This window comes from Engystomops pustulosus, chromosome 7, assembly GCF_040894005.1.
Source record: "Engystomops pustulosus chromosome 7, aEngPut4.maternal, whole genome shotgun sequence".
Classification (NCBI taxonomy): Eukaryota; Metazoa; Chordata; class Amphibia; order Anura; family Leptodactylidae; genus Engystomops; species Engystomops pustulosus.
Genome location: NC_092417.1, coordinates 172,673,981 through 172,687,362, shown reverse-complemented (window position 1 = coordinate 172,687,362; position 13,382 = coordinate 172,673,981). Strand labels below are relative to the sequence as shown.

At 45.7% G+C, this 13,382-nt stretch overlaps 1 protein-coding gene across 1 annotated transcript in view; it reads right to left on the bottom strand.

Annotated features, from left to right (window-relative positions):
* The window catches only part of TTC17 (tetratricopeptide repeat domain 17), a 44,453-nt gene that overhangs the window by 20,237 nt on the left and 10,834 nt on the right, over positions 1–13,382 (bottom strand). Inside the window, exons 4-16 of the mRNA XM_072118993.1 lie at positions 13,255–13,366; positions 12,136–12,267; positions 11,804–11,913; positions 11,274–11,439; positions 9,785–9,924; positions 9,549–9,709; positions 8,675–8,787; positions 8,419–8,556; positions 8,199–8,314; positions 5,211–5,379; positions 5,037–5,114; positions 4,724–4,948; positions 2,404–2,590 (exon numbers count right to left, since the gene is read on the bottom strand). Coding sequence (XP_071975094.1) covers positions 2,404–2,590; positions 4,724–4,948; positions 5,037–5,114; positions 5,211–5,379; positions 8,199–8,314; positions 8,419–8,556; positions 8,675–8,787; positions 9,549–9,709; positions 9,785–9,924; positions 11,274–11,439; positions 11,804–11,913; positions 12,136–12,267; positions 13,255–13,366 — 1,847 coding nt within the window. The remainder of the gene's footprint in view (positions 1–2,403; positions 2,591–4,723; positions 4,949–5,036; positions 5,115–5,210; positions 5,380–8,198; positions 8,315–8,418; positions 8,557–8,674; positions 8,788–9,548; positions 9,710–9,784; positions 9,925–11,273; positions 11,440–11,803; positions 11,914–12,135; positions 12,268–13,254; positions 13,367–13,382) is intronic.

Here is a 13,382-nt window from a genome sequence, read left to right as displayed (position 1 = left end):
AATACTATGATATTTTCATTCTATAGATCACTACGATTACGGTGATACCTCATTTATATAGTTTTTCATTTATTTTTACAATTTTGCTGGAGAAAAACTAATATAGAGGAAATCTCATTTGTTTCTGCATCGCCATCTTTTCGGAAACTTAACCTTAATATTTTTTGGTTGACAGAGCTAGTTTAGGGATTATTTTTTACGTGTTGAGTTGTCCTTTTCAGTGGTACCATTTTGGGGCACATAACTTTTTTTGATCACTTTTTAGAACATTTTTGTGAAGGGATTTTATGAAAATTTATATTTTTGGCGAGTTTTTCGGGTTTTGTTTTTACGGCGTTCACCGTACGGGTCCAATAATGTTTCTGACTTATTGTACGGATTGTTACGGACGCGGCGATACCAAATATGTGGGGGGTTTTGTTGATTTTCAGGTATTTTTACTTTATTAGATGTGTATAGGAAATGTTTGTGTTTAGGGGACTTTAACTCTATTTAATTAATTATTCTTATTAAAAATTGTGTTTATTCAGTGTTTTTAACTTTTTCTTTACTTTTACAGGTTAGCTTGAACAAGTTATCCACTGATCGCTTGTTCAAGCTATTCTTCACCTAATACAGTGTAATACAGATGTATTACACTGTATTATGTGACACACTGAGCATGCTGCGCATGCTCAGTGTGTCACAGCCGGGTCCTGCCAGAAGGCACGGACCCGGCTCCCGGAAGAAGATCGCGCAGCCCCGGGCACCGGCAGTCCCGGGGCTGCAATCGGAGCAGCGGGACCCCCCCGGTAAGCGCCGCTGGGGGGTCCGAATCCAGTTAAATGCCCCTAGCACGCCGCGGGGTTATAATATATAGCCGACACCCGCAGCTTCTGGCCCCGGCTCCATTCAGGAGCCGGGGCCAGAAGTTTGATGTACTATTACTGCATATTGCAGGGACGCACCTCCCGCCATGCAGTAATCGTACGTCAAATGTCGGGAAGGGGTTAAAGACCTCTCACCTCTTCAATGGGAATATTCTTATTTTTCTAGCATATTTTTAAAGAAATCTGTATTTTGTCATTCCTGTTACTCCTCTGGGAAATTAATGAATAAACCCTTTTTTTTTTGGCATTTCCCAAATTCCACATCCGATCATTGCTGTGAAGGGAGACAATACTGCCAAAAAGGATTCGGGAGGAATAAAAGAGGGACAGCAGAAGACCGAACAGCTAACTCCGGGTGCACAGGCCTTAATCACATTTGTCCGAGCTAAAAGTCGCCATTGCAGACGAGGTCTGTGTGACTAAAGAGCATCTAAAGGGTTATTCTAACTAAAAAGTGGCAGCAAATCCTTAAAATAGTTAACTCTTTGGGTGTAGTGCTGCACTCTTAACTTTAACCCTCTTGGAGCTAAAACAACGGTCCAGGGCTGATCCAGAAGTCCCAATGTTAAAATATAAAGAGATAAGAAATCCATATATTTTTATTTCTCTTTATAAATCCTTAAAATGTACCAAAAATGTATCACTATACAATGTCAGGGACCACCAACAGTACAAAGTTCAACAGTAATCGGAAAGCTTCTGCCATAATGACTTTCTGCAGCCACCACTAGGGGGAGCTCCCTGTATACAGATTATAAAGAGAGTTATCTATGGCACATAGAAAGTAATGGATAGAGAAGATCAACGCTCCAACAAGAACAGGAGGAACCCTAATGAGTTTTATTCAAGTTCATCTATTGATGATTAACCCTTTCTGTAAAATATCCCATATTTAAATTAGTTTTTCAGGAATCTGATATTGATTAGAACGTGTTATTAATATGGGTCAGTAAGGGCTCCGACAATCGGAAAACTACACAGCCAAGAGAGCCAGAAGCAGGGGGCTCTGTATGTGTAAAGTGGCTGCTGATAGCCTCCTATTATAATGAATGGAGGCCGAGCTGCAGTAGCACAGCATCACCACTACACACAACATGGAGCAGTCTTTCTGTGTCTCACTGATCTGATACTACTTACCTGTCCTCAGTGGAGTGGTGGTCTAATACCTAGAGATCTAAGCAGCCACCAGCACTACACAGAAGCAGGTGGCGCACACACAGTATAGTGGTCATGAGGGAGTACTCCAGCTCAACTCTACAATACTGTCCTTGGGGCGGCTGCAGGGCTTTTAGGTACCGGACCCCCAAATCTGATGTTCTGCACTAAAGGTAAGTCAATAATATCAAAAGGCTGAACAACCGCTCACAATAGGAGATGGTCCCTATAGACTACACGCACCCACCAACAAATTCTAGGCATAAAACTAGCAAAACCTCTGAAGTCATAACAGCAGAAGTGATGTAATTTGGAAGCATTTATTGCATGGACATGGGGGGTGAGGTGACTGTGAGCGGAGGCCAGGCTGTACACTTACCGCTGCACACAGAGGACGTGGCGTTGTACAGTAGTGGGTAGAGCTGGAGGCAGCGGATCATTTGGAGGCTGTCCCTACACTCCGGGCATCTTCTCTTTAGGTCCAAAGCAGCGCGGAAGACTTGTAGTGCACCCGACAGGTTCTTGAGGGACAGGTAAGCGTTCCCCAGGCTCAGCAGCGTCACAGGCTGGACACAAAACACAACACGTCACGTCACATATACAAACATGAAAGGGGTTTTCCTACTTGCCTAGGCTCCTGCTCCCTGATCCTTGTAGACACAGCCACTTAAAGGGATTCTCCAGTCATAGCAAGTTAGGTCCTATGCAGAGGATAGGGCCCAACTTGCTCATCAGTGGGGGGCCTCAGCGATTCATCTTGAGAACAGGGGGTGCATTGTACCCCTGTTGTGCTTGAGATGCAGTGCTGCTCTATGGCAATGACAAGAATTGCCATAGAATTGCGCAAATTATTAACGCAAATTACAGTATTTTTTCGGACTATAAGGCGCACCATTAATAAATGCCTGCTAAAATGTCTAGGTTCATATATAAGGAGCACTTGATTATAAGGATGAATGACCAGCAGGGGGCAGACCTGTGCACAGCTCAAGGCAGCTGTTGTCTGTAAGTACGGTTCATATATAAGGCGCACCATCAATAAATGCCTATAAGGGGCACCATCAATAAATGCCTGCTAAAATGTCTAGGTTCATATATAAGGCGCACCTGATTACAAGGATGAATGACTAGCAGGTTGCAGACCTATGCACAGCTCAAGGCAGCTGTTGTCTAAGTACGGTTCATATATAAGGCGCACCGGATTATAAGGCACACCTGATTATAAGGATGAATGACCAGCAGGTGGAGACCTGTGCACAGTACAAGGCAGCTATTGTCTGTAAGTATGGTTCATATATAAGGCGCGCCTTTGATTTCTGAGAAAATCAAAGGATTTTTTGTACGCCTTATAGTCCGAAAAATACGGTAATGAATAGGGAAAGTTACTGGATTTTTAGGTTAGGTTCTAGGTTCCCTCAAGGTCTTAACAAAAGACATGATATGATTTATCAGATATAATGTGTCCGTATGTTTGTATATATATATTTATTATTCGCTTTAATTCTCCGATGAGCTTGTCACCTTTAAGATTCAATGTGTGACATTTTTTGACACGTTATCCATGAAAGTTGTTATTTGTTTGATTTATTAATGTGATCACATGACCGCAATAGCGGACTATTTAAAAATAATCACCTGTTCATGTCGCACACTATGCCATGATGGAGTTTTTCCGAAACGCATAGGCATTACTGCTGTGTACATCTGTGTTCTCCGTATGTTCCCACGTGTTTTTTTATGAGAACATGAAATAAAGTACGACGGTTTTTACATGCTATTCTGGACTGTTGTACGAAGCCGGACCTTGTGGTTGTTTTCGTATATAAAGATTTGCTATTATTATAGGTAAACGGCTGAGATGGCAGGATGGTAAGTTGCAGTTGGCCTCCATCTTTCCATATGTGTTATTCCGGACTTCCCATTAATAGCGTTTTATAACACAGGACCGAATGCCCCCAGAGGAGTCATATGCAGGTGAAATCTAATTTTCTAAATATGTATTTATCTATTCGCTAAGCCCTGCCCCCGCGTCCTGAGGCCTTATGTAGCGATTTACAATCTCGGCACATTGGATGGGATTAGTACAAATTCCTGCATCCCAAGTGTTTGCACAGGAATGAAACGTGGCAGAATTTTCAAGCAGAAAAATCTCTATATTACATGAAAAACAAAAAAAAATTAATAAGAGCGATGGAGCTGACACGTGCCGACTGTCACCGCCTTTGCATCTGCAGTTTATATGTGATGTTATCAGCTTTATTCTTCAGATTACATATCGATACGTGGTGTATGTACGGCCGGGTTCCATGCACCTCGCTAGTGCGCAGCCCGGGAGACTATACGTCAGTGTGAACGCAGCCTTACCTATAGACGACGTTGCATCTCGGGTATTTCGGACATATCTATAGGATAAGTCACATCTATCCTAGGTGCGGGTCTCCCCTATATCATGAGAACTAAGGTTTATTGAGTGGAGCAGAAGTTAAATGGACTGTGTTCTGCCAGTTTGAGTCAATGGAAGCACCAAAAATATATCAAGTAGAGAAGGGACCTGCACATATCAGATATTTATGACATATTCTATAGAAACATCATAAAAGGATGAAATATGAACATCCGTTTTCGCAACAAGGAGCAGATCCAAACTGCAGCGAAAACGGTGTGAGTCCATGTATCCAGTAACAACCTCCAGCACTCACCTCAGAGGGATCCAGGGTCCGGGCTTGTATTAGTAATTTACTAGCTTCCATATAAAGGCCGTGGTGCAGCAGCACATTCGCCAGGTTCACCAGTGGAATATGTTGATGTGAAGCCGGAGCCACATTCAATGCCCTGCGCAGACAAGCGATGGCTTGTGTACAGTTCCCTATGGCTCGCCAATACAGAGCCGCCTCATTCAGGACGGACCACACCGGCCCGGAAGGCTGAAAGAGAACGGACGCGTTACATAAACCTCATGTGAATCACGTGAAGGATTATTCTCCTCTCATACAGAGATATTGTATTACAGACCTGAGCTAAAGTGTGATACAAGGAAAGCTTCAGCTCCTCTTCCGAGATACTGAGGTCATTGATGAGCGTCTGCAGGGCCTGGGGACAATACAATAACCCAGATGAGGAGACAGCACTGGCGCTATGGTATAGGTTGTGCACACAGCAATGTGACATAGACAGGTGTGCGTGTACCTGCTGAGCGTGCCTGTCCGGCTGCAGCTGCTGCAGGTCCATCCTCCCCTCCACCTCCATTAGCAGCCTCTGAAGAGTCTCGTTCTTGCGCTTTTCTGGAACAGAGGTGCAGTCTGGTGTATGCAGCTCAGGGTCTGTATCCATCTGCTTCAGGACGGCCGGGCTGACACTGGGGCGATAAAGGGACAAATCTGTTACATTTATGTGTCCAAAACTCCTAATGGAGAAATACTTTATTACTGAATTTGTATTCAATCCAGTCATAGAAGTATATCCCCCCACTATGGATCCCCCCCCGCCTATTCAGAGCAGCACAACCCCTTCTTACATGGTGACCTATTAACATTAAGAGGTGCATAGGGACCTGTAGTGTAAGTGACCAGCACCATTTATAGCACCTCGGTGACGTATATGGTGCAGAAGCAACGCAGACCATGTATGATGTATGACGAGGTTATCCATTCTTCCCACTTTCTAGTATTCCGAAGTCAAAGGGTTTGGTCAAAGTTTTAATGTCATCCCCTATTGTAGTATAGGAAATAACACGCTGATGACTGGTGATGGTCCCAATGGTAAAACCCCCAATCAGAACAGGGGAATAATTCCAAGGGTTTAAATAGAATGACAAACTGGATATGCATAGTGCTGCCCGATTCATTCTAGATCTGTGACACTATCTAGGATAGCCTAATAATGGACAATCCCCAGACTTCACCCCAGTAAACTGTTTAGGTAGGGGGAAGAATTGTCCTTTCTAGAATCCCCTCAGAGGAGTCAAGTTTTGAGGCTGCTGGATAAGCGTCTATCTTAGGAAACTATCTATGGAAACTATAAAGATATTAATATTGTCATACTAAAGATAATAATATTTGGTTTAAAAAGATCCATAGCCTATTTCGGGACTTAATCTGGAAGCAGGGTGTGCCTAAAATAAAATTGGAGAAACTGCAATTGCCTAAGCATAAAGGGGGGTTGGCGCTCCCGGATGCGTGGGCATATTATATGGCAGCTCAGTGCCAGCACTTCGGAGGGTTGGAAAGACCGGGTGAGGAGTCCTGGTGCCCAGTAGTAGTTAGGCATTTTGGGGAAGCGTTGGATCCAGTGGTTGCATTAGAGGCGGGGAAGATGGGGAGCAAAGGAAGTCGATAGCCAACATTAGTATTGATGCAAAAAATTTGGAAAGTCTACAAACAGCTAATGGGGATAGGACCTTGGACAAAATATACTCCGCTATGGAATAATCCATATCTGGGGGAGGTATACATGTTGGATAATTTTCAAAGTTGGAAACAGAAGGGGGTAAAATATTTAAGACAGGTGTATGACGGATCCAACCTTAAGTCCTTTAGTCAATTGGAGGAGGAATTTGAAGTGCCCAGGAACATGTTTTATCAATACTTGCAGCTGAGACACAGGTTACAGGCGCAGTTGGATCTGAAGAGATTGAGTTTTCGCCATTGGGAGTCATGACAGGGGTAGTGCAAGCCCAGAATATGAGGAGTCATATCAATACTATATGGTGCAATATTATATAAACGGCTGGGTGATCTGATGGACATAACAAGGAGGAAATGGGACCTAGAGGTCGGGGAATTGCCGAATGATGAATGGGAGGAGATTTTAGAGTAACTGCTCGCGATGCTTAGCTGAGGGAGCTGACATACTACATATGTTCTGGGCATGCCCGGAGCTAAGAGGGTTGTGGAATAAAACCCAGCGTTTGATACAAAAGGTGTATGGTGTTCAGATTCAGCAAGATCCTAAAGTGTGTGTATTGGGGTTTGTGGGCGAGGTAGATGTCACTAGGGCAGAACAAACGGCAGTGGCTAAGGTGGTGTATCAAGTACGTAAGACCATTGCGAGGCATTGGTTGGATGCTGATCCGCCGAGGATGTCAGAAATCAAAAGCTCACTGAACAACACAATTAAGATGGAATTGGGAGTATACCTGAAGAGAGATGCAGTAAAGAAATTTGGGAAACAATGGAGAAAATGGCTGGAGTGCCCAGGAATGGGAACAGAAGATCTGATTCGGAGATGGCAAAGGGCATGCCCTATATAGGATAGATGGAATTGGGAGGGAAAAGGTGTACTGAGGTTGAAGGAGAAAGCTCTTTGGGAGATGGATTATGGGATGCTTCTTGAGGAGCATGATACAGCCAGACCTGGGAGGGAGGAGGGGGGGAATGATTATATGTACAGAACTAATGCTTCATTTTTACAGTTAAACTTGTGATATCTGTTATATGTATGCTGTAAAATACATACGCTTTAATAAAAGTTACCCGATTTAAAAAAAAAGATAATAATATACTGGCAGGAATTGGATTTTTATCTGCCCGAATCTCTGATTCTGTAGATCACAGAACTACAATCCTAATGCAATCTGAAAGATGATATTATTATCTTTAATATGTCACAAGAAACATCTTTCCATCTATCTATCTATCGAAAAACCTCTGTACTTGATGCTTTCAAACTCTGAACGGTTCCATGGTGGTTTCTGTGCGTCAGTGGGGATGTTTGGCCTGAAAACAACACAAATGGTAATGGGCCCCATTTTCTTGTGGTCAGTGGGGCTCCCTTTGATCAGCATGTTTTTTTCCTATACGGTTGATAGTAAACAACATTAACACTTGGGCCAATCCCTTTAAGGTCCATAAGGACACAAGGTTTTTTTTCTTGTTTCCCGCTTTTTTTTCCGTTATGTGGAAAAATCTTCAGAAACCAGACAGCCTCGGGTCTGACAAAGTCCCAAGGCTGTCAATGGCAACAGATCGCCGTCCCTCGATGGAGCGACAATCCGATCCAAGATGGAGGTGCCACAGCTTTGAGGGCGGCATAATAGCCGTGGTTATTAGCGGTGGGGGTTTGCTGCAATATGCAACAAACCCCACCTGTGTATGAAGAGGGCTCAGCCCTCTTCATACAACCCCCGCAACCGGAGCGGTAAGGGGTTAAAGTCTTTCCTATTCTGTTGCGGCTCACCTCAGCCCGGGCTGTCCGGGAGGTAGGTAGTATGTTGGAAGCTCTTCAGGTGGAGGCACCGTGGGAAACCTTTTGGCACAATCTTCCTTCTTGGGCCACAGATGATCAGTTTCTTGCTGCAGAAAAAAAAATTGGAAACCAATTAGAATTTTTACACTTAATACAAGTGAACAGGACAGAAAAAGTGAGATCCAACTACACAAAGAGAACTGCAACTTACGTGATACAGGGATGCATCCGAACCCCAAACTTTTATTGCAGATCTCGACACCGGGGGGCGCTGCAGCAGAATACTCTGATTTGCCTGGAGCTCTAGATTAACAGAGGTCATCTGTGCCGAGGAAGTATCATCCCCAAACTGGAAAGAGAGAAGCGACACACTGAGCGCAGGACAGACCGACAGAATGTGGTGGCATCTAAGTGACTTCTCTGAGACAAATGTAACCCCTTGTTCTAGAATCCCCGCCCCGACTTACCAACACAAGTTCCACATTCTCAAAGATGTCCCCCCGGTGGTAGCGCACAGGTAAGTCCCAAGGGCAGTGCAGATTGTGCTTACGGCTGCTGATCTGACAAATCTGATGGTTTCCTAAGACAATGAAGTAACAACAGTCATTAGAAGAAAATCTGCATCAAACTCCGCTGTTGATCTCTGTGTGAGAGATTTTGACAATTTTAGTGGAGCCCATGTAGAAGCGGCTTATATAAATATAGAGCATGTCACCTCGATGGTCACCGGGCCAGGGATATTTGGTACTTACTATAAGATGCCATCACTGTATGGCCAGTGGGGCCTGATCTCTAAGATGGTCATCTAACCAGAGAATAAAGGGACAGCACACTAGTGCAGCACAGCATATCCCATGGCCACCTCATCGGGTAGGTGACTGCAGCACAGCCCTAGTCAGGACAACAGGAATAGTGCCGTGTGCCCTTTATCTGAAAGTCCCAGGTGTAGGACCGCCAACATCATAAATTGCAAGCATATGCCATCAGTTCATGAGATACATGTACCCGGAAGTGTTGTTTCGATGGCTAGCACATGACCCCCATGTCTTTCTATGGGGTCAAACACATGGCTGTATTGCCTACGACCCCAGGAGTGAGAAGGCAGCCCTTGCCGCAAATGATTGAGCAAGTGATATTCCAGCCTCCTCTTCTACCATCATCAGCATGTGAGCGGAGCTCACCCCTACAATGATACAGAGGCCGCACATAACAGACAACGGGTGCACCTTGCTTTATTCTGGGAGCCCTTCCTCTACAATAAGTTATCTCAATCCCGACCAACCACTGTCTTTTGATGACTGATTTTGGGATAGGACCGGGTCTCCAGCCGTGCGGCCTTACCTAGCTGCGCCTCCTTCGCCATTTGTGTCTCGTGGATGATGTTGCGGAGAATCTGCTCCTCCTGGATCAGCTTATGCTTCTCCAGAACCTCCTGCTGCCTCAGGTAATGGTCGTGCTGCTTCTGATATTCCTTCAGCTCGTTCAGTGTCCTCTGGAGGGATCTGATACAAGAACAGTCCATGTAGCATTGCATTATATAGACAGCGGCGCCCCCTACCCCCCGGGCAGACGCTCACCTGTGCTGCGCCTCCAGCTTCTGCTCCAGCTTCTGCTGACATAACACGGCCTTCTTCCTTTTATCAGCCTCGTAGAAGAAAGGTCGTGACTCCAGGACCCGGTCATAGCACAAGACGGAGTGATTGTATTCCCCCAACATCTACAGCAAAACAATATCCAGCTGTGAAATTCTCTCATCCGGCAGTAAGGGCTATAATTTTGCAAATTTTTTCTGCACCAGACGTCCCCTTCACCCCTCATATCTGCACTCTTCATGTTTTTTTTCGTCAATGCCAAGCGGTCACTAAAGTTGTATTGGGGTCTATTTTTCAGGACAAAATGTAGATTTTAAATAGCACAATTTTGGGTTTCAAACATCCTACTGTAGAACTTTTATTAACCCATTCCTGTGCTGTATACAGGCAGCCCCCAGGTTACGTACCGGATCGGTTCTTTAGGTTTGTACTTAAGTTGAATTTGTATGCAAGTTGCAACTGTATATTTTATCATTGTGGATACAAATCAAAAAAATTTTTGGCCCCAGTGACAATTGGATATTCAAAATTTTTTGCTGTATGGGTGATGCCACACGTTAGCGTTTTGATTCCGTTTAGTAACGCATGCAATTGGCAATCAGCCAAAATGTGAGACACAAGTCGTTGATTGCCGATCGCATGTTGCTTCCATACAAACGCATATGCGATCGGCTGCAGGCCGACCCAGTGCCTTTTGATTATGTTACAAAACGGAATCAAAACACTAACGTGTCGCATCACCCTAATGAGAACACCGCCACCTTCCAGGCACCATAACCATTTAGATTTTTTGTCAATTTATCCGTGTGAGGGCTGCGTTTTTGCAAAAAGACTTGAAGATTTTATTCGTAAACACTTTTGGGGGGGGGGGGGGAATTCATAGCATTATTTAATGGCAGTAGATATAATTTTGTGTGTGGGATGGAGGATTAAAAAATCTCAAACTGGGCATTGTATTTGTCGTACCGCTTAAATTCTACTATAGTTTTGTAGCTTTGGGGGCGAGGAGGTGTAAAATATGTGCGATTTTCCATTTTTTTTTTAAAAAGGGGCAGGCAATTTCAGTTTGTTGGTGCTTTTTAGCATTCCTCTACAGTTTTTTAAAAATATTTTATACTACTTTGTCCCACAAAAGGACACTTACATGAGATCATTTGATCACTTGTATAATGCACTACTTTGCAGTGTATTATAGGTGTATGGGACACCCCACAATCGTTGCAGTGGGTTGCTTATGATTGGCAGAGAGAACTTGCTCCCTCGGCACCCCCTGGCATCCTGGTCCATGTTCGACCGCGATGTCTAAGGGTATAATCACCCAGGATCGGATCTTTTCTGATCCTTGGCGTTAGTGCAGGGGCTGGGAACTAAGTCCTGCAAACTTCTTCCGACACAATGTTGTAGAAAGGTGTTGCATCAGAAGAAGTATCCTTGATGACAGCCATAAAAAGTCGATCATTCAAAAAATACTCACTGCATATATGTTCCCCAGGGTGTAGTGGCTAACCAAGGAGTCCGTAGACACATCCAGCCCCGGAGACACATCGAGTGCAGCATGAACCAGAATAGCAGCATCGGCAGAGAAATGTGCACGGTGCATAACATTCGCCATGTTCAGAAGTGCAATATCTTTGTTATGCCTGTAGGGTAGAAACATCCTCTAAGGGCTGTTTCACATTACTCCGGGATCAATCTGTGTTTAAGGGTAGATGACATGGACTGATCACTATGCTGGAGATTGAACTCTCTGCATTATATTGATATATGATGCACTGAGGTCTTATTTCCCCAACATTCAGCTCTGCTGTATATCAGGAAAATAAAAACACTCAATATAATGCACAGAGTTTAACCGCGATCATAGTGATCAGTCCGTAATCACGGAGTAATGTGAAACAGCCTTAAGGATCAGACGCAGGAACATCATTGATCTTCAGAAACACAGTGAGAAGAATTACTACAGCGTTTTATAACACAGGTGATGATGATTCTAATGGACGTTACCTTGAAGAGAAGTGCAGCGCTCTCATGGCGCATTCTACCACGTGATACGGCTCATTCTTTATTCTCCAGTAGAAAGACGCCATATTATACAGGACCCAGGAAGTTGTATTCTGCAAGACGGACAGTGAATAGTGATTTCTCTCATCCTTTCCACCACGCCTCTGACACTAATGACTGACCGGTATAATACTGTGAGGTTACTCTAATACTGTGCAGTGTGATTCTACCACTGCTAGGCAACTACATCTCCCAGCATGCCCAGACAACCAGAGAGCCAAAGACAGGAAAACACTGGTGAAGTGTAGGAACTAATTTACACTTATCTACTGTACCTTCACAAGGGCCTCATGTATTCTGTGACCAATGTCATCCACGTTCTTCCCCAGCTTCTGGGACAGGGAGCTAATTACAGGATCCTCCTTAGGCAGCAGCGGAGCGGAAAGGTTTTTCCTTTCCTGAATGCCCTGCAGTGAAAGAGTAATAAGTTAGCAGTAAAAAGGGATGAAGGAGCCCAGAGAAGAAAGCCGGGAGGCGAGAGCCCAGAGAAGAAAGCCGGGAGGCGAGAGCCCAGAGAAGAAAGCCGGGAGGCGAGAGCCCAGAGAAGAAAGCCGGGAGGCGAGAGCCCAGAGAAGAAAGCCGGGAGGCGAGAGCCCAGAGAAGAAAGCCGGGAGGCGAGAGCCCAGAGAAGAAAGCCGGGAGGCGAGAGCCCAGAGAAGAAAGCCGGGAGGCGAGAGCCCAGAGAAGAAAGCCGGGAGGCGAGAGCCCGGAGCGCAGAGAAGAAAGCCGGGAGGCGAGAGCCCGGAGCGCAGAGAAGAAAGCCGGGAGGCGAGAGCCCGGAGCGCAGAGAAGAAAGCCGGGAGGCGAGAGCCCGGAGCGCAGAGAAGAAAGCCGGGAGGCGAGAGCCCGGAGCGCAGAGAAGAAAGCCGGGAGGCGAGAGCCCGGAGCGCAGAGAAGAAAGCCGGGAGGCGAGAGCCCGGAGCGCAGAGAAGAAAGCCGGGAGGCGAGAGCCCGGAGCGCAGAGAAGAAAGCCGGGAGGCGAGAGCCCGGAGCGCAGAGAAGAAAGCCGGGAGGCGAGAGCCCGGAGCGCAGAGAAGAAAGCCGGGAGGCGAGAGCCCGGAGCGCAGAGAAGAAAGCCGGGAGGCAAGAGCCCGGAGCGCAGAGAAGAAAGCCGGGAGGCAAGAGCCCGGAGCGCAGAGAAGAAAGCCGGGAGGCGAGAGCCCGGAGCGCAGAGAAGAAAGCCGGGAGGCGAGAGCCCGGAGCGCAGAAGGGGGAAGTTAATGACAAAAAATGTAAAATGGCGTCATCCAAGTGAGATGGAAATAAACAGCAGACTGGCCGCATTATTTCATCACACTAAGCGCTACAGCCGCCTCCCCGCCAGCTCCGCACTGCTGTATTTACACTGGCACCTCGTCACTAATGTTGTGTCATCAAAAGGTTAAAGTTTGTACCCGCAGGTGCTGAAAAGCGTGGATGCTGAAAGGAAGCTCTATGATGCTGGTGCAGTCAGGCTGCTTCAGGTCTGGGGGCGAGGGACTATGGACGTCCACGTAATCCTCAGGACTGTAAAGAAAACACA